The sequence below is a fragment of the Limulus polyphemus genome, unplaced genomic scaffold, assembly GCF_000517525.1.
Source record: "Limulus polyphemus unplaced genomic scaffold, Limulus_polyphemus-2.1.2 Scaffold167, whole genome shotgun sequence".
Lineage (NCBI taxonomy): Eukaryota > Metazoa > Arthropoda > Merostomata > Xiphosura > Limulidae > Limulus > Limulus polyphemus.
The window spans coordinates 585,561-610,305 of record NW_013665777.1 but is presented as its reverse complement, the minus strand read 5'-3'; the positions used below and the strand labels follow the sequence as shown (position 1 = coordinate 610,305).

Below are 24,745 nucleotides of genomic sequence, written 5' to 3'. Positions count from 1 at the left end.
GGCTTTTATATATATAATTGTGACATTGTCTACATTGTTCGTACGTAACATTTTTGCGTATGCTGATTAGAAACATAAACAAACACGGTGATAACACCATTTTTATATGCCACAGACAAACTTGATATTAGATATATAAACCATGTCATTAAAATTTTATAAACACGTTCTTGTGATCATGTTATGCACGGTTAACTGCGCTTTTACATAGCTTCCCCTTTCCCCATTTTGTATGTTGAAAATCGTTGAAACAACTTTGACCTTCTTTTATATAAAGATATGTCTTCTATAAATGCCAAACTCTTTGAAAGTGTATAGATTAGTGTAATAAATCCAGCAAAAGTATTCACGTCTTTCATGATTCGTATATATCATAAACATACTAGCAACTCACGTCCCTAGAATAAATAAATAATGTTTAAGAAAGATGACAATCAGGTAATTTTTCATCCTCCTACTTAGAAGATCGTTTTGATAATGTAGTGCTGGGCGTAGAAAGAATTAAGCAAACCTCATTTTAACAATATGCATTTTAAACGTTCCTGCATGACCTGCCTCCTCTGTTCAAACAGCATAGAGCAGAAATGTATGTGGCGAAGGGTGTTTTCAGTGCTTTCAATTACACTGCTATCTGTTTAATTGTTATCATTAAAAAGCTCTTTGTGGAACTTAGAAACGACCCTAGAGAGAGCACGTTTGTAAACGTGGAAGTATATGTTGTTTAGGCACAACTAATTACCGCTTCTTTCTGGCAACAAGATATAACTGAAATGTTTGACTATATCGTTGTTATCGCTCTAGCACGATTTTGATACGTTTCTTACGAAATCTGGCTATAAGTGATGAATGTTTGAATTTAAAACAGTCTACTTTATTGTTTTCGGTTAAACCCATCAGTAGCTATAAGTTATGGTTAAGGATTGCGTTATGTAAACCGAAAGAAAAATCTAGAAAAAAGGGTTAAACCAAGAATAAGTTACGTACAGTCAGTTTGCTTGATTTTTTGTTTTTTTAAATGTATACAGTGACAAAACAAGGAGTTTTGTTGTTGTTGTTCTGATTAAATTTTAACATAATACATGAAAAGTTGGCAAAATAGACTATTCAAATTTATAGATCTGTGAAAAATGTTATAATGTTTGGATAACTAGTGTAGGATTAAGAGCTTAGTAGAAATAACTCACAGGCGGCGTGGGTGTATGTGTCTTTACAAACGTGCATAAATCAAACAGGAACATATATATTATCTATTATTTAATGATCAGCTTTAAATTTTATATTTTTCAGGTAGTTTTCCAAGGCTTGTAAGAAACGTAATCACTTTAGAATGAATGTAACACCAATATATGTGCATATTGATTAAATAAACTAGTGGGATTTCCAAGTCGGAAATATTTTGAAGGAGGAAAAAACAAACTTTCTTTTTATTCGTACAGCTACAGAAATCAAAGACGACTACCGACAAGCACTGGTCAAAGGGTTGCCGTTTCCTATTTTAACCATTGCTGAATACCTCAGTCAAGATTTGGAGGGATTTTCTTGGGGCAGACAATACCGGCAGGCAGGATACTATTCCTACATATTACTTTGGTAAGATTCGTCTTTTATTAGCAATGGACGTCCTTTTTTCACTTGTGAAAAATATTATTTTATCACAGTTTTTGTGTCGTTTGTCTTATAATAATCTGTTTCTAATAAATCCTCATCGACAGTGTTCCTTTGAAAATAATTATTTTATGATATAATTACTAACATTGGAGCTGAGAAGTATTTGATTCTTTGTGCTGTAATTATTAATTGTCTTTCAAGTAATTGCTTCACAATATGTTAACTGTACAATACTCTGTTCCTGCCTTTATGCTGTTTAAACATTTACTAGCATACTTATTGTCCAATTATTTATTTGTAAGAAACTGTTTTTGTTAAGCTATCTATTGAAGTTAGATAACATCTGTTGTGAACAAATTTAACGCGACCCGTCAGTAGTAGTCCTGGCAAGAGGGTCGTATTTGATCGATCATAACCTCATTTCATGTCATGTACTAGAATGAAAAGATTCTATTCATCACGAGGAAATGATTGTATTTGTGAGAAAAGCTTATAGCTACCCTCTTAGACAAAGGTAAACATGCCAATATTTCCTCCATTCAAGAAATGCATATAAACTCTCTAGAAGTATTGGAAAAAATCAGGTTTTGCATAAGTTGTTGGAAAAACTTGATAAATTTGTCGACTGTTTTTCTAAACAAAACATTTTGAAGGGAAAGTCTTCCCTAAAGTAGTTGTTCTGCATTTATAAATGTTGATATTTCAAAGAAATTTGTGAAAGTTAACAATGTTGTGTGTAATCGATTAACTTTTGAAAACTGACAGAGAATGAAGTTTTAGCATACAACCTCTGGGCACAATCTGACTTATTATGGACAAACTTGGTCATGCAAGTCAAGTTTTAGCATACAACCTCTGGGCACAATCTGACTCATAATAGACAAACTTGGTCATGCAAGTCAAGTTTTAGCATACAACCTCTGGGCACAATCTGACTTATTATGGACAAACTTGGTCATGCAAGTCAAGTTTTAGCATACAACCTCTGGGCACAATCTGACTTATTATGGACAAACTTGGTCATGCAAGTCAAGTTTTAGCATACAACCTCTGGGCACAATCTGACTTATTATGGACAAACTTGGTCATGCAAGTCAAGTTTTAGCATACAACCTCTGGGCACAATCTGACTTATTATGGACAAACTTGGTCATACAATTCTTATACTGTCAGGCGAATAAAAAGAACTTTATAAATTAAACTTATACAAATTGAAAACAATGACTAAAACGTTTTCACAAAATGTATGAACAGTCATTTACATTGGCTATTCATAAATAAATAAAGTGCCTAGTTAATATTGTTCTCCACAGCCTTACTTGAGAATATAAAGTGCATAGTGGACCACAAAAACCGTTTCAAAATTTATCCGTGCAAAAATCGTGTTTCGATATCCGCAGTGGGCTCAACACAGATAACTTTGCGCTCAACAACAACAAAAAAAAACTAAATATTATTGATAATCACAATAAAAGACCAATGTTCTATTTTGTCGACTATATCATAGAACTGGTGAAATTGAAAGTCTAGTGATTGGTATTTGTGTGACCTTAATCCTTTTCTTTGATGAAAAGACGTTTATAAGTGTCAGTCACAGACTGGTATACATGAGTCTTTAAGTCATACTATCTCATGTAGAGATGGAATAAAAAAAATCTTTCTGTATATAATAGCCATAAGTCTATCTGTCTGTCATGCTCTCTGCCTCCTGAATGGTTAACCGTAGAATATATATATATATCAAAATACATTTTTCAATTCATAAAATTTTATATCGATTCGTCAGTCTTTGTATGTGCTGGATGGTCAATCCGAGAAAAAAACTTATTAAGAACAAAAATGTTTCTTTCTTGTGAGGGAATTTCACGAATAAAATAGGACTTCCTCCATCGACTGCTTGAAAGAAATATTTCGAAGATAGGAGCATGAACAGAAAAATCGCATAAAGAGAGGAACTTATTTGAGTATACATTTGTTGTTATACGGTTTATGTATGTATATATATATTTCATATCGGTATTATATACATGCATGACTTTATTGTATCATGTCGAATAAATTGAGTTGAATATCTCCCCTTTGACGCTTCTTATAGAAATGAGAACTTTCAAAAAGCGCTTACTTCGGTAGCGGTCTTTTCTGGCACTCAATAAAATAACAAGGAACGGTGGCATCTTGCGGAAAAAATACCCGCGGGTACTTAGTTAACGTGAACGCTCTATTGTGCTGGATGCACCCATTGCATAGAAATTCTATCATTTTTGCCAACAATGCATCGCAATCAGTCTCCTTTGCTTAAAAGCAAACACAATGCAATTTTCCTTATTGAATTACCTTATAAAATGACAACATACGGTTGTAAACGGCCCACTAGGCGACCATATTGCATATACACTATGATCCAAGGCACTGGGTTGGCTGCACATTTTTTATTAATTTTTTAAGGAAATTTCCCATTGAATTGTTTCAGCGGGCAACTGCTAGTAAATATATATATAAATACTTTACATTATTAACATACCTCAACCCTATATATATATTGGATACAACACACAAGAATTTTGAAAATGTGAATGGAAGAAGATATAGAGCGGAACACCCGCTAAACGTTAGCCATAAGCTACAACTTATTAGATGTGGTACATGGGCTTGTAGCATTTTATAGAGTCTAAACAAGCGTGCCATATAAGAAGTTAATTTCTTTGTCAACACAGCGTGACGATAGGTACAAACGACCTGTTCTGTTAAAGGTGCTCTATTAGTTGGAAAAATATAATAATAATACGGAAATGAGAATAACAGAAAGAGTGTAGTAAAAAAGTTTAACACTTCCTATATTGCGAAACATGCTTTTTGGTGTGATGATAGAGTTATGGAGCTGTTTAACTTAACCAGGCTGCATATAAAAAGATGTAGACCTGTACTATATGCCTTAACGTCATACAAAACTTCGACGCCCGTTGTCGAAGTGTGCAATAACTTAGTTACAAGTGCTAACCTAGAAGTTCATTGAAGCGCAATATGCTTCAAAACAGGGCGTTTTAACATATAGAATAGAGGATAGTATGATAGAAAACAATATATATTATATATGTATGGCATAGCTTCGAAAGTCCCCAGACCAAATCGTTCAACTTCTTAGGGCATAAATGTTATTATTATTTCGTCTTATGAAATACCTCCGTGGTCTAGTTGGTTCTTCTTTCTACATTTTAGTGAAAAACTTGCGTACAGAATAGAGGTGAAAGCAGAATCTTTCTTTATAGTAAACATGAATGCAAAATCATTCCTAAATATTTCTTATCTGTATAACCGTCATCTTATGAAGACAAACTACCGCCTCAGTTACCTTGTTCTGGGTGAATTTTCTTGCTTCTAGAATACTGTACAGCTGTGCCTTCCATCCAGTGGATTAACACATCCTAAATAATAAATCATAACTGATAAAGAGAAGAAATAAAGAAAACTACTTAAAGAACGACAAGGAATATGTGCTTATATGGTGCCATATCTCGAATTTATTCTTATTATTCTTTTCTCGGAATAACTAGACGTTTCAAAAAATGTTTGAACACAGTACACAATAGATACAGCACGTGTATACTCTGACAAGAGTTTTCTATGGTTCAAAGAACTGCGCAATGAAAGTATACAAAAGTTGGATTTATTTTTCTATCATTTTCAATGTCACATAATTCATGTGTGTGACTCCTGATCTGCATGTTCTCAAACGATTAATAAAAAGTAATGTTATTCTCGTCTATAGGACATAATTCATGTTTGTGACTCCTGATCTGCATGTTCCCAAACGATTAATAAAAAAGTAATGTTATTCTCGTCTATAGGACAGCGTTTGCTTTGTGGCTGCTGATGAACATCCTACTATGCACTGTTCCCAGATATGGAGCTTACTGCATGCAACTTACAGGGGTCATCATGCTGCTCACTAACGCCATCTACGCTTTACTGCTGCCTCGAAAGCCTTTAGTCATTCCTTTCGAAGGTGGAACCCTCGCATTTAGATATGGCTGGTGCTTCTGGCTTTTACTTTCTGCTGGTGAGTCTATAAGAACTATTTATTTACTGTATGTTTTTCAATCTTAACCATAATCTGGTTAAACCTTGTGGATACTTTTAGAAATATAGCTGTAATTATATTATATGTAACAATAAGAGTACGTAACTAATGATCTAGTGAAAACTCATCATTATATATGTCAAGTCTCCTAACTGCTTTATATTGTATATATATTATGATCAAAATTATTCTTATATCTATATGTGATTATTCTACCAAACCTTACAATAGTGAGTACTTTATACTCAATTCAACGCACCTACTTATTTGGCGATGCTGAACTGACTTCATTAATGTGTATTTGAGTTTAGCTTATAAGAGTTATAATAATATGATTAGCTTATTGTGTTTAGGTAATTATCAGGATACGTTCTTTAAAAAAAATATTTACTTGTCATAAATTCATTTATACTGGCTTGCAAAACGAGCAAGTCAATAAGACTGTATGAGTGTTTATTAGTGTTTTGGTTAATCGTAGAAATTGCTAAAAGAGAGAAAAATAAAACTGGGAGGTTATATATATATTACACTGAGAAATAAAGGTAATAAAGTTAGAGAGTGAAGAGACACAAAACAAAACATTGAGGTTAAAGAAGGAGTAAAACATTTGATCGAGAGAACATTTTATAGCAAAGAACCAGGTTTGAAAAAAGAAAGGTAAGAGTTGATTGCCCAAGGCACTGATTATAGAACGTAACTAGAACGAAAAGTTAGGAATTATTCGAGATCAATAAAAGCACGAGATTTAGAATAAAAGTAAACAAGTGTATGAAAAAAAAAGAAATATAGGAAAAGCAACACAAAGAGATTGAAAATAACACAGCAGCAATGAGAAACATCAGTTTTGGAGTATTAGAAATATGGAAGTGGCATGTTGAAACAAATTGTTGGAAGTTATGAAATACGGGAAACCGTAAGAAATTACCAAATACAGGAAACAGGAAATGTGTTTGACAGATGGAAACATATACTTTCTTAAGCAAGGAAGCTCAAGTTGAAAAATTTAATTAAATAATATAGTTAATGATAAAAATTGTGATGTGAAGATGAAAGACAACTGACAAAGCTGGTGAAATGATTAAAGTCAAAACAGAAAACAATTTAAAAATAACGTCAACGTGATGAAACGAAAGCAAGAAAGATGAATTCAAAAGAAGATGAAAAGAAACAGTGGCTGACTAAACAACTTACTACCTTGTTCATGTGGGCCATTGCCTTCTCTGCAAGTAAAAGCGGAAGATTAGAAAACTGTCGTTTCGTTGTGCTTTGCTGGCTGCCGTATTGGCTAAGCAGCTGGCCCAGTAACCTCTATATTTTCACATTCAAAATAAGCGCAACAAAGAGACACTGTGTAAGACTAGGCTGCATTAACGGCTAGAGAGAGTAAAAAGACGACAGGTTTTTGAAAAAAACATTTTAGATTTACTTTACCTGCAGGTAGGTTTGAAAACGCTCTTAGGGGCGTTAGTAAATACGATCGATTTTTAAAACTTGTTTATGAAATACAGTATTACAGAAGGGTTCGCCGCTAGAAGAGTTTACCCTACTTTTCTCCAAGATTTTCTTCTTTTTTTTTGAGCGAATTATATATATCGACTTCTCATGAAAGATATTGATCACGGTTTTGTTTCCAACAACAACAAAACAAAAAACATTGTAATATTGTCAAGGGTTCAGTCTTTAAAACAATAGTAAACAGTATTAGTTAGTTCAATATTAAATACTATCGCGTTACCAAGACGTAGTGTAAAACGTAATACGTATGTTGAGACCGCGCCGTCTAGTGGTTTGGGTGATTCTAACTCTTGCTTTTATAAATTGGAGTTTTAACATTAGGTAATTAAGAACACATCCTCATGAATGGTTCGGAGAGCGATAATTTAAATGTGAATGAGAACAATGAAAATAAATGATCAGAAGTCATGCCTTATTCCAGTTTTTACATCTTATTAAAGGCGAACAAACCGTATCGCATTTAAAAAGGAATAACTGGCATTCCAGCATTTAACGTTGCAATAATATATGTATAATTGTATTATTTGGTTTTTGTAATGGTACTAGCATTGAGAAAATTAAATCAGAAAAAAAATATTTGTGGCTTGACCAGATATTGTATAGTTTATAATATAAAACATTATTATGTTCACGTTTGCTGACTGAACTAAGGGTCACTGATTACTCCAAAATCAAGTTACTAAAAGTGTAATGTGATCATATATGGGTATGATGAGATCATGAAATCCAGTAATGGAATAGATATGTGGATATGATGAGTTTATATAGTCCAGTACTGTAATACATATGTGGATTTGATGATAATATAGTCCACTACCGTAATACGTATCTGGACTTGACGAGTTGATGAAATCCAGTAATGAATTATATATGTGGAGATGATAAATTCATATAGTACAGTACCGTAGTCTATATGTGGACATGATGGTTTCATAAGTCCAGTAATGGAATATGTATGTGGATATCATGAGTTTATATAGTCCTGTACTGTAATAAATATGTGGACTTGATGAGTTCATGAAGTTGAGTAAAATAATTTGTATCTGGACATATTACTTTTCTGCAGAAGGCAGAATACATATAACCATAAAAATTAACAATCATACGAATAACAAAAAAGACAAAGTATCCAAAACACGAGTTAAATTTTGTTTTGATCACCAGTAAAATGTTTCTTTTTAATGTTGTGACTCCCCCGTTTAACTCTATGATGTGGAGAGTAATATCTTTGCCTCAATTTGTTAATTTCCATTTATTTTTGAGGTACTTTGTGAAAAACTACTGTTTTATTTAGTTATAGAGCTATACGAAAGGTGTTATTTACAAACTGCTGTAAATACAGTTGTAAATGCGCTATGCCAAAGCACGTACAGTTACATGTCATTATGTGGTTGTGATTTACATTTTTGTATAGCTCATTATTTACGTCATTAGCTATACTGTAAGCTTGAGGGCTTATAACACTAAAATTCGGTTTTACATCCTTGCAGTTGGCACATCACAGATAGTTATTGTTCTTATATGATACAAGAAACAAATTATTTTCCATATCTTAAAGACGACAGAAGCAGCAATCATCAAAATACGTTATTATAAATACATTCTGCATTTATATGATGATTTTTACGTTTATCCTATAATGTATTCTTGTTCAGAATGAAATCGTCATTTTGTTAGGTCGATCAAACAGAATCACGTTTTCAGCAAATTACTAACACGCAATTCGTATCTTTTTAGGAAATATCTGTCAACATGTACACTTCAACGCAATATTATTATTGAAAGCACTTATTCATACATATACATATGTATTAGCAAAATACCGCCGATAATGCATTAAACGTTTGAGATAACAATCTTACATAGATGCAACAAAATTACAATTGCTTAGTTTATGACAAGGAGTCTTCCTGTCTTATGATCAGGGTTTTAAAACACACATATACAAAAGATCGTTCTGTCAATGCTCGTGCACGACTCCCGCTTTACTCGAGCTGCATCATTCCAAACAGACTTTTGAACAGAATTCAGGAAAACAAACTACAATATATTTCACTTTCAACGTTCTGACGACACACACTCACACATATATGGATATAATGGGGGATATGAAATTTCAACGTGGTATCCAAGGTCAACGCCCGACGAAAGGCTCTGATGATGGGGAGTTTAGAGCGACACTATTTACAAAGCAGTCAATAGTTTTCATAGCGCGACAGCCCTGGGGAAGGGCCTAGCCACTTGTTTTAAATTTACCTTGAGATACAATAAATTAGGTCATGTGGCCCTTCACTGCAATTCACCAAATGCATTATTATGCTTATAGGCGTATTTGCATAGTTATACAACTTAAAAAAAAAACATTAGCTGAGACATTTAGTGGTGGTACAGCCTTAGAAGTATCATAACTAAATGTTCGGTGTTACTGACAAAATTAACCTCCCTCTGGTTAAACATTTATATCTGAAATTTATAATTATTATGTATGTGAGCAGTAAAAACTGGACAACTTTAATTAAAAGTATTGTCGCTAATAAAAGCTGTCTATCGAGCAGTTCAAATGTTTCGGTATAAAGATCGATTCTTACTTTAGTCACGAGCTTCCTTGGCTTTACATTATCTTAAGGGTCAAAGTGTCCATTATAGGACAACAAATAAGATTTGATTCATTAATTATTATGATCAGAACATAAGTTTCTTGTCTCTCATATTATTCAGAGAGATTTATAGTTTATGTTTTATTTAGTTTCGCCTAATGGTTCAACTCAGATGCCCCATTGTGTGGCTTTTGCTGGAAAAAAAACTAACAGAAATACAAATTACATTTTAGAAACTGATGAGGAATAAAAGTGAATGTAGAGAGATTTATAAGAAATGCAAAAAATCACTAAATTCACACGAAAAATATAGTTATAAAGATTAACGTGCTCAAAAACAAAATTAGTTGTTTCTTCTATGGTGATCTAATAGAAGGTGTTCAAAACCTAGTTTTACACGTCTAGTCTTAGCATTTTCGTTTTGGAATAAAGGCTTTTTCAACTGTTCTTTAATAAATTACTTTAAAATGTCCCCTTTTTGCACATTTTCTTATTACTTACATCAGTCTTTTAGATGGCAAATGAAAGTAAATGAAGGCGTAAATACCTCCCAGAAACTGATATTAGTTCAACAACACCATAGTGTCGTGTTTCCTATTATTTATACTTTGATTAATGAGATTTTCCCCATTTGTCTTGAATAACTTAACTATATCAGAAAATTCGTATTTGTAGCAAACTTTTCCCAATATTCAAATAAAATTACAACATCTTATTTTCTGTTTGTTTGTTTTTTAATTATGCACAAAGCTACACAAGGGCTATCTGTGCTCTGCCCACCACGGGTATCGAAACCCGGTTTCTAGCGTTGTAACTCCGCAGACATACCGCTGTGCCACTGGGGAGCCTTATTTTCTGATATAGATTTTAAACTTGATGGCTGTCATATTGAAAATAATGATTCGAGTTGTTCAAGTTCTTACAAAACTCTTTATTCCAAGAATGTAACTTTAGGCCCTTCAGAAAGAACTGTAACTGTTATGCCTTTCATGACGCGGGATTATCTTCTTATAAGGTGTATTCGTTTGATAATATAATTTCAAAAATGTATATAAAAGTGATAAGTTCAAATAGATTTCTTTGTATCAGTTATTTAGTTTTTAAGTGTGCTTGGTATTCTAGTATTTATAAATTCTGACATAATATAACATAAAATTATGTACATGCACTAGAAAATTTAGCAATAATTGTACTAAATAACGATAATAATTATGTGATTCTGTGATTTATATTTTCACACACTTTTGTCACATAGGAATCATCGCATTTCTGGTCGGGTTGACAGCTGCAGTCGTGGATATTATATTTCCACAAAAATTCTCGACGATAATAGAGGTTGATTACGATTCCCCCTACCGGTACTTAGCTGGAAAAGGCATCAAGTTGAAAAGAGAGCTAAGTAAAAGATATCAAAGAAAGAGTAAAGGCCTTATACCTAAAGATGACTCTTGTACCCTTGGGTGCAGCACACTGGGCATTGAAAACGCTGCATTCGAGAACGACGACAAAGATGCCAACAAAATGTTCAACGGGAAGAAAGCTGTTAGTCTTCAAGACTTCGGTACATATATCCAGCAGGAGGAAACTACAACAGAAGTATTCTCAACAATTAATAGGTAAACAAAGTTTCATATACGTATCTCTCCTAAGTCAATCTATAATTTGACAAAAACAAGTCAACATGTGCACTTCTTTGAAACAAGGTTATAAAATGTAATTGTAATATTGACACTGAAATGTTAAATTACAGAATTTTTTAAATTAATTCATGGTAAAAGTGCCGAGTGAAAAAAAAGTACAAAAATACATAACATTGGCGTACATAACCTATATGATGTAACTTATTATAACATATGCAATTTTTGTTTAATAATAATAACGCTTATGATTGAGAAGCATATAACAAGATAATTGAAAGTAGTGAAATTTTAGTTAAAAACGAATAATGTACAAATATTTGGCGTACTTATGTGTCATAAATATACATATACACGCGTTATGATATGCTGTTTGTTTCCAATATTCGCGCAAAGCTACACAAGCCACCCTTAATTTTGAACTCATAAAGTAGATGGAAGACAGGACCCACCGCCAACTCTTGGGATACTCTAATTGAATAATGGGATGTGACCGTTATTCTTATAACGCACCAACAACCCGAAAGAGCGGTTCTCGATTTTGCGACAACGAAACGAGATCCACGAACCTCGGATTCACGGTCTGGCACGCTTAGCACTTGTTCACGCCCGATACCTCACAATGCTATGTGAATGAGTGTCTCTCTCTCAAACACACGCATTGCATAACTGTAGACCACTTACGCCTAGTACATTTGAGAACTGAATAACTGTCACGACGGGCCAAACTCAATCCCCTGTAGGCCGAACTTTAAAACTTGCATATTTTTAGAATTAAAAATTGTGTATGTATTTAAGTATGTATGTATTTATATTTGGGTATATATACATATGTATATGGCCCACATTTCATATAACTTACTAACTCAAGTTTGTATAACTTGGTGCATTGTTATTTAAGTTACTATTAACGTCCTCTAAGGCCTAGCGGAGAGGCTTAGTTTGGATTCAGTGTAATTTCTTGCTGTCTCTCCTTTTGGTCCCCGATAGCTTAATGGTAAGCTTAAGAGTTTATAATGCCAAAATCCGGGGCTTGACCACGATGGGCACAACACAGATATCCCACTGTGTAGCTTTGCTTTTATCCACAAACAAACAAACCTGTTCTTTTGAATAAGTAACGTCTTCTGATAACTAATAAGTAAAATCCTTTTTGGACCTAGTCAAATGTAAGAGATGGAATTAATGTAGATTTAATTTAAGTATTTTCACACAATAAGTGCGTAACACTTTAACTGTATTTTATGGTAAATAATAACTGTTATAGTTCAAGAATGAACAAAAATTCCTAAGCATATAAATATAAAGTCCTTAAAAATAAACATTCCCAGCCTACTGTATGGAAAATCTGCTTCAAAAAACAATTTACACATCAAGTATGGAAAATACTGATTCATGTGCGAAGAAGCTTCATGATATATATATTATATATTTTACAGGAATGTGAATTGCTCGAAAAATGCCAATGGTACACATCAAGTTCAAGTGGAATTGGAATCAGCAGCAATGTGGTGACGATACCCTGAAGTCATCTTTTTTTATCAATAAAGACTGAAAAGGGTCGAGTGTAAAAATATAAAAGTGCCACATGTTTTAGTCATGCTAATATAGTTCCAGATTACCTTAGCTTTGGAATAATACAACTTACAATAAATTTGAAAAACAGACAATTTTGTTTTTTGAGACTTTGAGTGCGCCAACCACAGCACTTTTTATTGGTCTTTTGAAAATAGACAACTTTTTGACTAGTAAAAAGAAAAACTTTTATACTACCAAAAAACATTGTGTTTCGTAACTTATACCGTTGAGCAGAGAAGTAAAAGCACGTGTATATTTGTAATATTAATAAACCAATGATGAAAGTGCATATAACCTATTTGATATGATTACAAGAACTCAAGTGTTCTTACTGAATAGAAAAGACAATGGGTCCAAAGTGCCAGTTAGCTAATGAAGTAAATTATTTCATTTAAGTATCTAAGAAAAACGAAATTAATGTTTGTTATTCCATTTTAATATTATTAATATGCCTAAAAATTGTATGATATTTCGTAAAAATATTAAGCGATTTAAGCATAATCAGTATATTTGAAATTAAATACAGTTCCACTCATGAAAAGGTAAACTGTAGTATCAAAGTGAAGCCTTTATATTCGAAAAGAAAGAACCGCGAACAGGAATATATAGAAATACTCTTAAGACAGATTAAAATATCAATACTGAAATGAATGAAAGAATCAATGTATTATATTCACACACACACCAAGTGTTTAGATTATTAACGTATTATATTTATACACACCAGGTGTTTACATTGCACAGGTAAAGTTACATTTACATTTATTAGAACAAATTCTTGGTTTTTGTTTGCTATGAAGGGGATGTTCAAAACCATTTTCATAAGCTATACATAAGTGTTTAGAACATTACACTGAAATTTTGTATAATATTGAAAAATGTACAGACGTATTTTCAAACACAACAGCAAATAATAGAAACTAATAATTGTGTAAGTTGTAGCCAGCCAATCGCGTGTGCTGTCTTGCACATAAATGTTTTGTTTTGTTTTTTTGTCTGTAACTAGCAAAATTATATATACGAATTAAAATAGGCTATAAAAGTTCTGTACAAAAGTATTTGTATCTGTAAATTAAAATTAGTGTGCATTGATATATAAATATAATTATTTTACTATTTCAAGTTTAATCTATGTTAAATGCAACCATGATTATTAAGATAAATGCTGTCCATTTCGACTCATGTGTTGTCTCTCATTTTTTATTTTCTTTTTGTACGGGCCTTCTATAGGCAATCTTTGAATTTCGATTGATGACAGCTATACTTGTGATATTTGTAAAAAGTGTCTTTCAAACAATTTTTTTACTGTAAAAAGTTACAAATTAAGTATTGACTCGAAAGTCCACCTCATATGTGTAATAATTCTTATGAAATTCCAATATTTAAAAACGTATTTATTTGTCGTAAAAACCTCCCTACATGTATATTTTGTTTTTCAAACATGTTCCTTTTGTATTTCTTTCGTGTAGTCTTGTGTTAATTTTTTCGTGTAGTCTTGTGTTAATATTTGCACAAACGGCATATGATATATTTTGTTCGTTTGTTCTTGGGGAAATAATTTTAAAATGCAATCAAGTTATTGGGTACTAATTGTACATCACCATATTGCTTTCAATATTATTGTTTTCCTTAACTGTTTATACAAGTCAAGTTCTTATTTTTCATAGGTATATGAGATAAAAGAAGGCCTTATGAATATGTGTGACGCCACTATTATAGGGTGATTTTTGTGAAAAATGATAAATGTTTTGTATTACAGTCATTGACTAAATAAACAATGTGTTTATGTTACTGATTCAAAATTACTGTTTTTTGTGTTATTTGAAGAATCCTCAAATGTAGCATATAAGTAATTTAATATTTTAATCTTTAATTACAGTATGCATAACAAAGTGCACGTGTGTTGCTTGTAAAATCATTCCCTCGATCAGCTATCTCATTCTTGCCTCTGTTGGGTAACATGCTTCAACGTACTGAATTCAGAATACATTAATTTCTTACTTCTTGACTCGATAAGGAACTTCTAAAGAACACAGCTATGATAGGTCAACTGAAATACTCATTCACGGAACACATTATTTGTATCGTAATAACACTGCACTATGTATAGGATATGATATTAATTTACCATACAGAACTATAGGCAACTTATATAAACCCCACAAATAAAATATTTTCTCAAGAATATTTTAACATCAGTAAAGAGAGGATTAAGATATTAAAATAAAGAGATTATCCCAATTGTTTCATAGTACATTACGAAGTGAAGTAAAATACTTTGTCTGGAACTGTTTCTGTGTGAAACAGGTTCTAGCAGTTTAAAAAAGTGGTAATATATATTGGTATTTTTAACCAAAAGTCTCCAGATAGGAGAGATATGAAAGTTATCAAATATGTATAAAGAATAGATCTATGAGAACAAAAATCTTGTTGCATTTAAGTCTATTATTTTTCAATTACGATTTTTTCCATTCAATATTGAAGTAACTGTCAAGTATAAGAAGTACTGAATTATCGCAAACAACCCACTCAGATGTTACTGTATTAAAATTTTATGTATAAGTTCTGCCTGTACACACAGCCTACTAATCCTACAATCTGTTTCTCCATAGAGTGAGTAATTTAATCAGATTACAATATACTAATTTCTGGTGAGTAGATTGATGATAATCTGATGATATGAAATCAGTAATATTAAAATAGTTTCATATCTAAAGTAGAGAGGGTTTATTACGTTATATTAAAACGATTTGGAATGTTCAAACCAGCAAGTCATGTAACAACCATAGTCGGAACAGTATGCAAAAACCCTTTCCGACGCAAGATATTCATACTCTCATATTATAAAGATGTACTGAAATCGAGGATTTAAATTTACATATGAAGATATCCCATGTACTTAACTGTACGAATAAACGATTTAGAGAACCAGGACCATCTAGAAAGAGACACGCAACAAATCACACCTCAGCTTTGGTAAGCAAAGTGCACCCGTCTTCTAACAGGTGACAATCCACGAACACAAAGGGCACTAGTAAGAATCGTTCACATATTTCAGGTAATAGTGCTCAGTAAGATCAAGAAAGATCTTATGGAAAAGCGACACAAGTCACGTATACACAAGTTGATTCCATGACATATCCATTCAACCGACGCATTTCTCGAACAGCTGGAGAATGAAACTGGAATTGATGTTATTCCATATGAAATCATACCTGTCATGTCACCTATGGACTTTTGTATGATGCAGCTGTTGAAACGGGCACTGAGAAATCGTTTTCTTCGTATACTTGATATATTATGGAAAGCATCAGGGAGGAGAGTTTGTGCTTTGAACATGACAACTTTGAGACGGAGCCTTTTGTAATGTGTAACGAATTTATTGTTATGTATTTATCTTTAATATGAACGTTGTTTAGATTAAATATGTATTTAAAAATCTGCGTAACTTATAGTGTCGGAGATGTATTGCGTGTAACGAATTTGTTATGTATTTATTTTAATGATAACGTTTGTTGGATTGAGTTTATATGTAAAAACGTGCCTAGCTCACAGTGTTAGTTACGTATGGCGGAACTCCCGCCAATTCTCCAAGATTGTAGAATATTTGTGAACGCAAGAATCGACAATATATCCACTTCCGTAACCGGTTAAATATAGTTCAGTATTGTCCGAACGTTCGAAAAAAAAAAACATTTCTCGCACCTATAAAACAGGCAAGGTGACGCGCCAAAAAGGAAGAGAGCATATAAGTCTGCTAAGAAGCTGTTATAACCGTGTACGCTAACGTGAGTAACGTAAGTGGAGTAAAACTTGGATTTGCTCTTCTTTTCATCATTCATTACCGCAAAGGAGTAAATATACTGCACCCCTAAAAAAAGTAGAGTATTTCACTTTCCCAAGAAATATCATACAAAGGAATAAATACGAAACTACTTAAAAATTCGTCAATTTAACCCCTTTTTACTATTTCTGTGGCTTCAACAAGAAGTAATAATATCAATTATGCCTGGAAAAGGAGCAACTTATTTGCATATGATCCTCTATATTAAAATATATAGAACTGATTTAAACATCTAACCTGTATAAAAGCCATTGTGTGTTACGTCATGTCACGCTTGATTTCTCGAAATAGGAGGATTCATAAAACCCAACATGCATTTATCCAGGTAGAATAGTTCGATTACTGTCTGCCCATTACGATTTTAGTAACATGGGTGCAAGGGGGCCGTGAGAGGTGGGGTGCCATAAAACTCTTATAAGTGTAGTGAGTGTTGGGATCACCAGCCAAGTACATACAATTTATCATTAATGTAAAAATATCGATTCAATTTTAAACTTAAACCGTTTCTGAATTAAGCTACTTTCTGTTATATTACCAACGTTTTTAATGGAAAAAACACAATGGAGACTATAAATTAAATAATCAACAAATACTTTTCCAGCTTTGTTTTCTATACATTTCATTTTATACTTTCAGTACATAGACTAACAACAATATTAAGTTATACATTTGTTGCTAAGCAACGTGACAAAAGCCATTGTTTAAACGTAGTGTTACCAAAACGCACTGGCTTTTCTATATATTAGAAGTTGTTACTCTAACTGATTTTTACTAACAATTATTCTATGAATACCCCACAAATTCATTTCATGAATGATCTTAATTTTGATTGACTCACAAAGGAACTTACCGACGTTTTACTGCCTCTACTGCACTTTTCTGCCTCTTTTTTGGTCAAGCTTGATTTCGCAAAATGTATTTATTTCAGTTAGCTATGAAGTGTGAGGTTAGGGTATACTATGGGGTGGGGGTGGTAGTACTTGCCCCGTCAGTTTTGACAGGCTATACGCTACTATTTAGTAACAATGACAAAAGCAGTATTGGAAATTTTAGTGTTTCTTTGTTTTATTGAAAGTTTAATCTTTTTGTAATAAAGGGCCGATCGTGGCTTATAAGGTGCTACAACATTATGAGCTTCTTCAATTTGTTTACGGTATAGTATAGAGGATCGTTTTCCACTGCTACAAAATTAAACATGGTTATTGTTTTTACCTGGCTCTTTCAAATATATTTCTCTATTCTGCACACGCTTAAGCCTAAATGTATGTTTCTTGAGGCCATTTTTGTCTCTAAATGCATCACTGATATTACAAAAAGCACAAAACGTAGTCATATTTGTTCTTGATTATATCAATTACACAGGCCTGCGATGGTTTTATTGTCTTGGAATTATTACATGTTCTACAATAATTCCTGTACGCTGAATCCGAAAATGATATCCATTTTTTCCATCACGTACAAATTTTTCACAAAACGTCATATGTACTTTTACATAAGTGAATCATTTTCATTGAAATCGGGTTACATTTTCTTATGCTTAAAATGTTGACAACCACTGACTATAGATTTCTCTAGACCAATCGCGACGTGAGAGTCTTATCGATCGTTCTAGAACCCAAACTTAACGAACATAATTATAGAAAATGTTCATTGTGGTAAACGAAATAATAATTTGATCTAAGTAAAAGTTGTTTTTCTTTCCGATTTGTAAAAACTCTTTACGTGATAAGAAAAAAAGAATATTATTTTCGAAATCTGCGTAGCCTGTATTATGGAAAATCCGTTATTAAAACCAAAAAACTTTTGTGAAGTTTAAATTCGCAGCCCTGTGTTATCATTTGAAACTTCATCTTCCCAGGATTTCTTATAACACTGTCTTTTTTTTTTTCTTTTTGACCTTTATGTGTTTCTTTACTTGTTTTGCAGCTGCATTAAATAATATAATTTCTACATTTTAAAATGAAATATAAATAACAGAAGACCATTTGGTCCTTGAAGGCTTTCCTGGCACACCCTCCTTTGGCGAAAAGTAAAGTAAAAATAAAAATATTAAATCACCATTTATATTCCAAGAACTAGCTGATTTTCTCTTTAACTTCCGTAAGGTGCTAGCCTCAACCACTGCCAATGGCAACTCATTCCATAACCAATAACCCTGTTAGAAAAATAAAATTGTGTTAACTAGAGCTTACTCTTAATCTTAAACTAATTTCCTCTTGTCTTCAAGATAACAGCACAGAGGCCTTTATGCTATCGACATTCCAGACAATCTTATAACGTATATCAATCTTATAACTTCAATAAGATAATATATTACATTTCTTTCTCACAAGAAAATAAGTCAAGATATCTTAACCTATCCTCGAAGGTCATCTTTTCCATCCTCAGAATCGTTTCAGTAACCTTTGTCTGTGTCCTTTCTACTAAGTTAATATCCCTTCTTATATAACAAGAGCAGAAAATGCATACAAAATACTCCGAACGAACAATGTTGTCAGACAGGGTGAATTCATGCCTAATTGTGCTCGTTTTATTTAACTGAGGAATAAATCAAATTTATAATTTTTTTGCTTTTGAATTTCAAGACTGGTTAAATATTATTATTTGTATAGTGACTTCTTTGCGATACTATCCTGCTGGTGCTACCTTATATCAAGTAAAAAAAGTAAAAAAATAAAACTCTACAATTTCAATATTTCATCTGAAACTAAACATTCTCAAGACTGGCTAAATATTGAAAAAAAAAAAACAAAGTGTCTAACTGACATAATTTTGATAGCCTAGCACTGCATTATGCAAACGGTAGAAGAAGCTGGTTACATTTGCCTTGATTATTCACGTCTTAAATAATATACCTAATCTACAAGTCTCAATCAATGAACGTAAAGTGTAATTACAGGCTCTATCACGAACAGTTCCCATTCTTAGGAGTTTTGACGCCATAGGCCTAAGCCCGCAATTTGATTGATGAAATACTATACGATTAAATATAATGTTTACGTATTCCTATGTCACACGCTTATAGATGTAAGTAAAGTTTTTTCGAATTCGTGATTATCTGTTGTCATTGAGCTCGAACTCTTTTGATAAATGAGTGTTTAACTACATTCTTTCTCAGTACAAATACTATTACTAATAGCAATAATACTAACTTTAACCTGCTGTACCTCTCAAAAGTAGACCTAACTTAGAAACTTGGCAGATTATTATATACATTTAATACATTTTTAAGGGGTTTCTGGTGTTAGGTTTTGCGTGCAACCCTGAATATAGTGGATTTAACTAAGAACATACACATCACAGGCTAAGCTTACCATTTGGTCATTTGCCAGATAAAATTGTAGCACTAGTAGCAGAGCACCAAACCACTAGCTCCTGCTCTCAGAACCAAAAGATAGCCTACAACAAATAAAAGGAGGATATCATAAAAACAGATTTAGAGCACAAGTTACATAACTGTTTTAAAGATAAATACAGCAGATTCAAGAATAAGCTTAATTACTATTATTTTTATGTTCAGCGTATTAGTGAAAAATTGGTAAGTCAGGGCTCTAGTTGAAATGAAAGGCTATAATATAATTTAAATTACTGAAAGTTGGTTATATTTGTAGAACATTGATAACAGGAATTACTTTGAACTTCCAAAGCTATAAGTTACTTAAAAGTGACAGGCTTTCAAAAACAGGAGGTTGTATGAATAGCTCTTTATATACGAGATGAACTGAAGCCCTTTGGGACTGAAGAGACAAAAAATGAAAGTCAGGAGGTTGAATTTATATTGGTTACAATCAGGTGTTTCAAGGGTAGAAGGTTTTTAGTTGTAAATTGTTATAGATCATCTGATCAGACAAATGAGGTCAATAAAAGTTTTGAGACGACTGGGTAATGAAAAAACGTTATTATAACCGTACGACGTTTCGACAAGATTTTGTCATCCTCAGGTACAAGTATTTTACAGAGATACACGAGTATATATATGTAGTGTAGAACAAAGAGATCACATGACAGGATATTACTTCACAGTCTAATATAGGTATCTTGGTACCTCGGGGTGTTGATTTAGGGTAGTAACTGTTGGAAGTTTTAATTTTAGATACATTAATTGGGATTGAATGGAATCAAAACCTGAGGGCGAGAGACTTCAAAAAATTATTCAGTATGGCTTTTTATACCCAATGGTTAAAGAGTCAATCATAGAGGATTCCATTTTAGAGTTATTATTAACCACTAATAAGGATATGCTTACAAGAGTTGGAGTGCAGAAACATTTGGGAGTGATCATTACTAAATTAGGTTCGATGTTTTGTTGCATGTTCAGATAAACAAAGACATTAAAGTTTAGTTCCTAATTTTCAGAAAGCTAATTTTGAGGCCATGAGACAAGATTTATCATTAACGAATTAAAATAATGGTAGATCAATAGACTGTGGGCAGGTGCCTCAAGTGCATATTTTTAATGGGGAATAAAGCTACTCTAGAATTTAAGACCAATTAATCTTACTTCTGTAGTGAGAAAAGTTCTAAAGAGTCTGAAAAAAAAAAAAGCTTGGAAAATAATTTAGTAAATATTATGTGAATGAAGAAAAACAACAGAGGTTCCTTCAAGGAAAACTTTGCCTAACTGACCTGTTAACTTTATTTCAAAGACGCTACCTGTTAGCTGGAAAAAGAAAAACGTGAAAGCATGATATACTTAGATTTTTGAAAAAGTTTTTAATAATGAGCCACGTAGACTATTTAACTAAGTAAATCACATCAGTCAGGGGTTTGGAAAATACTATAGTAAACTGGACTGTAGGGTGGTTGGATAAGAAAGAGCAAAAGGTTGTTATTAATGGAGTTCAATCAAACTGGATCTTATTACTAGTGGAGAACCTCAGGAGTCACTGTGTGGGTCATTACGTTTTCTTATTGAGATCAATGGCATTGACAGGGGCATAATTAGTAAATTGTCATTGCGTTTTCTTATTGAGATCAATGGCATTGACAGGGGCATAATTAGTAAATTGTCATTGCGTTTTCTTATTGAGATCAATGGCCTTGACAGGGGCATAATTAGTAAATTGTCATTGCGTTTTCTTATTGAGATCAATGGCATTGACAGGGGAATAATTAGTAAATTTTGGTGATCACATTAAATGTTTGAGAATTTGTAGCTGTAATAAAGGCGTTGAGGTAATACAAAAGGACTTGGATCAATTAACAAGTGGACAAATAATTGGCAAATGACATTTACACGTTTTATATAGATGGGATCTTGCCATACTGGTGGATAAGTCATCGAAGCAGTATTCTGTTGCTTGTAGTAAAACTAGTAGAGTTTTAGGTGTATTTATGGACATATAGATTACAAATCAAAAGAGATAAGTATATCTCTATACAAATTATCAGTTAGACCATATTTGGAATACTGTGTACAGTTTGGTCTCCTTATCTGAGAAAATATATTAACTTATTGGAAAGGGTTCAGAGAAGAACTATTAGGATGAATCCGCGGATGGAATGGTCATATTATGTGGATAGGTTAAGAACTCTTAACTTATTTTCTCTTGAGAAAAAAAAGGCAAGAAATAATCTTTTTAAGTTTACACTATTATGTGGGGAATCAGTAGCATAAAGACCTTTAATTTATTTGTGCTTTATTTTGAAGATAATAGGACAGAAAATACAAGTGTAAGAATATAAAATTATAGGCTAGGTTCCATTTAAGTCAGTTTTACTTTTGTGATTAGCTTACGGAATGAGTTATCGTCAGCAGTCAAGGGCGTCCGCAGAAAAAAAATTAGAGGGTCAAGTAACTCAAATTTGAAAAAAATTATGTAATCGAAATACAAATGCCTTATGATTTTCCTATAACAAAGAAGAATAATTTTACATATCTAGTCTTTTTTTTTTTAAAATCCACTGGACCCCCCTTGCCCCTTCCTGCGGGTGCCTATGTCAGCAGTAGTGGAAATCGGAATTTTTCAAGAGTTTTAATTTTACTTTGCTCAAGGGTAGATGTGCAAAGACAGCATTGAAAGACCAAATGGTCCCTTGTAGCCTGTATATTATATTATCTAGTATTAATAGCATTATCGACAAGAAACCATTTGAAACAGGTCCATCAACAACATCAGGAACGAAGAAAATTTCGTTTATAATTTTACATGTTTTATTCATACTTTGATATATAAAATATTTTATATATAACTAAGGTTTATTTCTAGCGAATTAAAGTAAAAGTAGTACTACATTTACAATAGTATTTCTAACTTGATTGAAAACTCGCACTATTATAACCGTCACTCTTATAATGCTTCAACGGCCCCAAAATGTGTAGAGGATTATGCGACAATAAGATGTAAACCCTAAACCCTCAGATTAACACTCCGGCACGCTAACTACTTGGTCATGCATTGACCATGGCGAAGGTAGATCTTGTGCAGGAATATCTGGACAGTACAAAATCTTACTTTGGAAATGAGCACGTTTATATGTTACAAGTTTACTTGTCATAAGACATTAGTATTAGGCCTATTAAATTTTTAAACTTTCCATTCTTAATCTAGTCTCTTAGGGACTTTCAAGAATTAGAAAGGTGTATAATAACAGCATTCTAACCACACTATATTTGTCATATTCATTTCTGACGATACGTTTCGCTCAATCCAGAAATATTCAAGCTGGATGGGTTACAACAAACATTATATAAGATATTTGATAAACAACCATTGTTATGGTGTGTACGCCTTTTACAAGCTGGCAAAAACTATTACTATTTTACTTGTCATTAAGTAAAACTTTAATCATTCCTCCCCAGCTTGTAAAATGTTCATATGTTGCCTGAATGTGTTTTGCGTTGATGATAGTCATTTTGCTGTCTTAAAATGCTGATATCTTGCTTCATCCAAAGAAAAAAGGAATAACAGGTATTTGAAATATTTGATCATATCTCAAATCGAAACAAACATGCACCAAAAACAAAACAATACCTTGGGCATCATAAATGTGATTGTCCATCTCTGCAAAGAAATACGATGAAAGCATATGTCCTGTAGTATAATTCAGTAACCAAACAGATCCCTGTGGTTTAAGTTGTTTCTTTCATTGTTAAAACATCCATTCCTTTGCTATTCAACAGCCCAGGTGTCTTAAGTAATGTCTTCTATGTGGTATTCTTTTCAATTCCAACAAACTAACTAATAGTATCATACCTGGTCATAGCAAGAACAATTAGAATTTTAATTTTATGAATTAGTATTTACCATCTTTGCTTAGACGTTCTTTCTCTAGCCATACTCCTTCACTAAACTTCTTTATTATCAATATAATTAAGATCAAAACATTTATGGCAAAACTAGTTATTATTACTCTTTGCGTTGATTGCATGAAGTAAAAACTTAATGTTCACTTCTTCACGATTTGACATTAACCTACTCAGGTCCACATAATATAATGAGCTAGCTTCTGTTATACCTCTAAATTCGCCATTAATCACAATTTTCTGGCTTAGTAGGAGATTGATTTTGTTACTGATTAAGTTATCTGACAAAAAAATTAGCCTTTACCTTATTAGCATGAAGCTAGACTTTTTTGAAATATATCCTCTGAATGGTTGAATGGCCCTTTATACCGCTAATGTCGTAATTTTACTGGAGTCATTCATATTATGGTAAAAAACAGCCATTTGAATTACTGAAATTGGCAAAAATGTTTTGCACAAACATGGTTGCATATTCACCAATAGTGTGGGATGCCGAAGATTTCCCAATCAATTGGACAGGAATTATTGAATTATTGTGCATATGTCATTTGGGTTGACCACCAATTGATCACAACCTCCATTTTAGTTTCTAGTAGGCCCATTTCGAAGGATTTTACCTCTGTTTCCTGGTGGCAATGGCAC

The 24,745-nt window shown here is 32.7% G+C and overlaps 1 protein-coding gene across 1 annotated transcript in view; it reads left to right on the top strand.

Moving 5' to 3' along the window:
* LOC106477564 (dual oxidase maturation factor 1-like) overlaps positions 1-14,793 on the top strand; it is a 35,620-nt gene extending 20,827 nt beyond the window's left edge. The window contains exons 6-9 of the mRNA XM_022381483.1: positions 1,437-1,590; positions 5,454-5,665; positions 11,054-11,414; positions 12,875-14,793. Of these exons, the coding sequence (XP_022237191.1) occupies positions 1,437-1,590; positions 5,454-5,665; positions 11,054-11,414; positions 12,875-12,950 (803 nt within the window). The 3' untranslated portion in view covers positions 12,951-14,793. The remainder of the gene's footprint in view (positions 1-1,436; positions 1,591-5,453; positions 5,666-11,053; positions 11,415-12,874) is intronic.
* Positions 14,794-24,745: the final 9,952 nt, after the last annotated feature.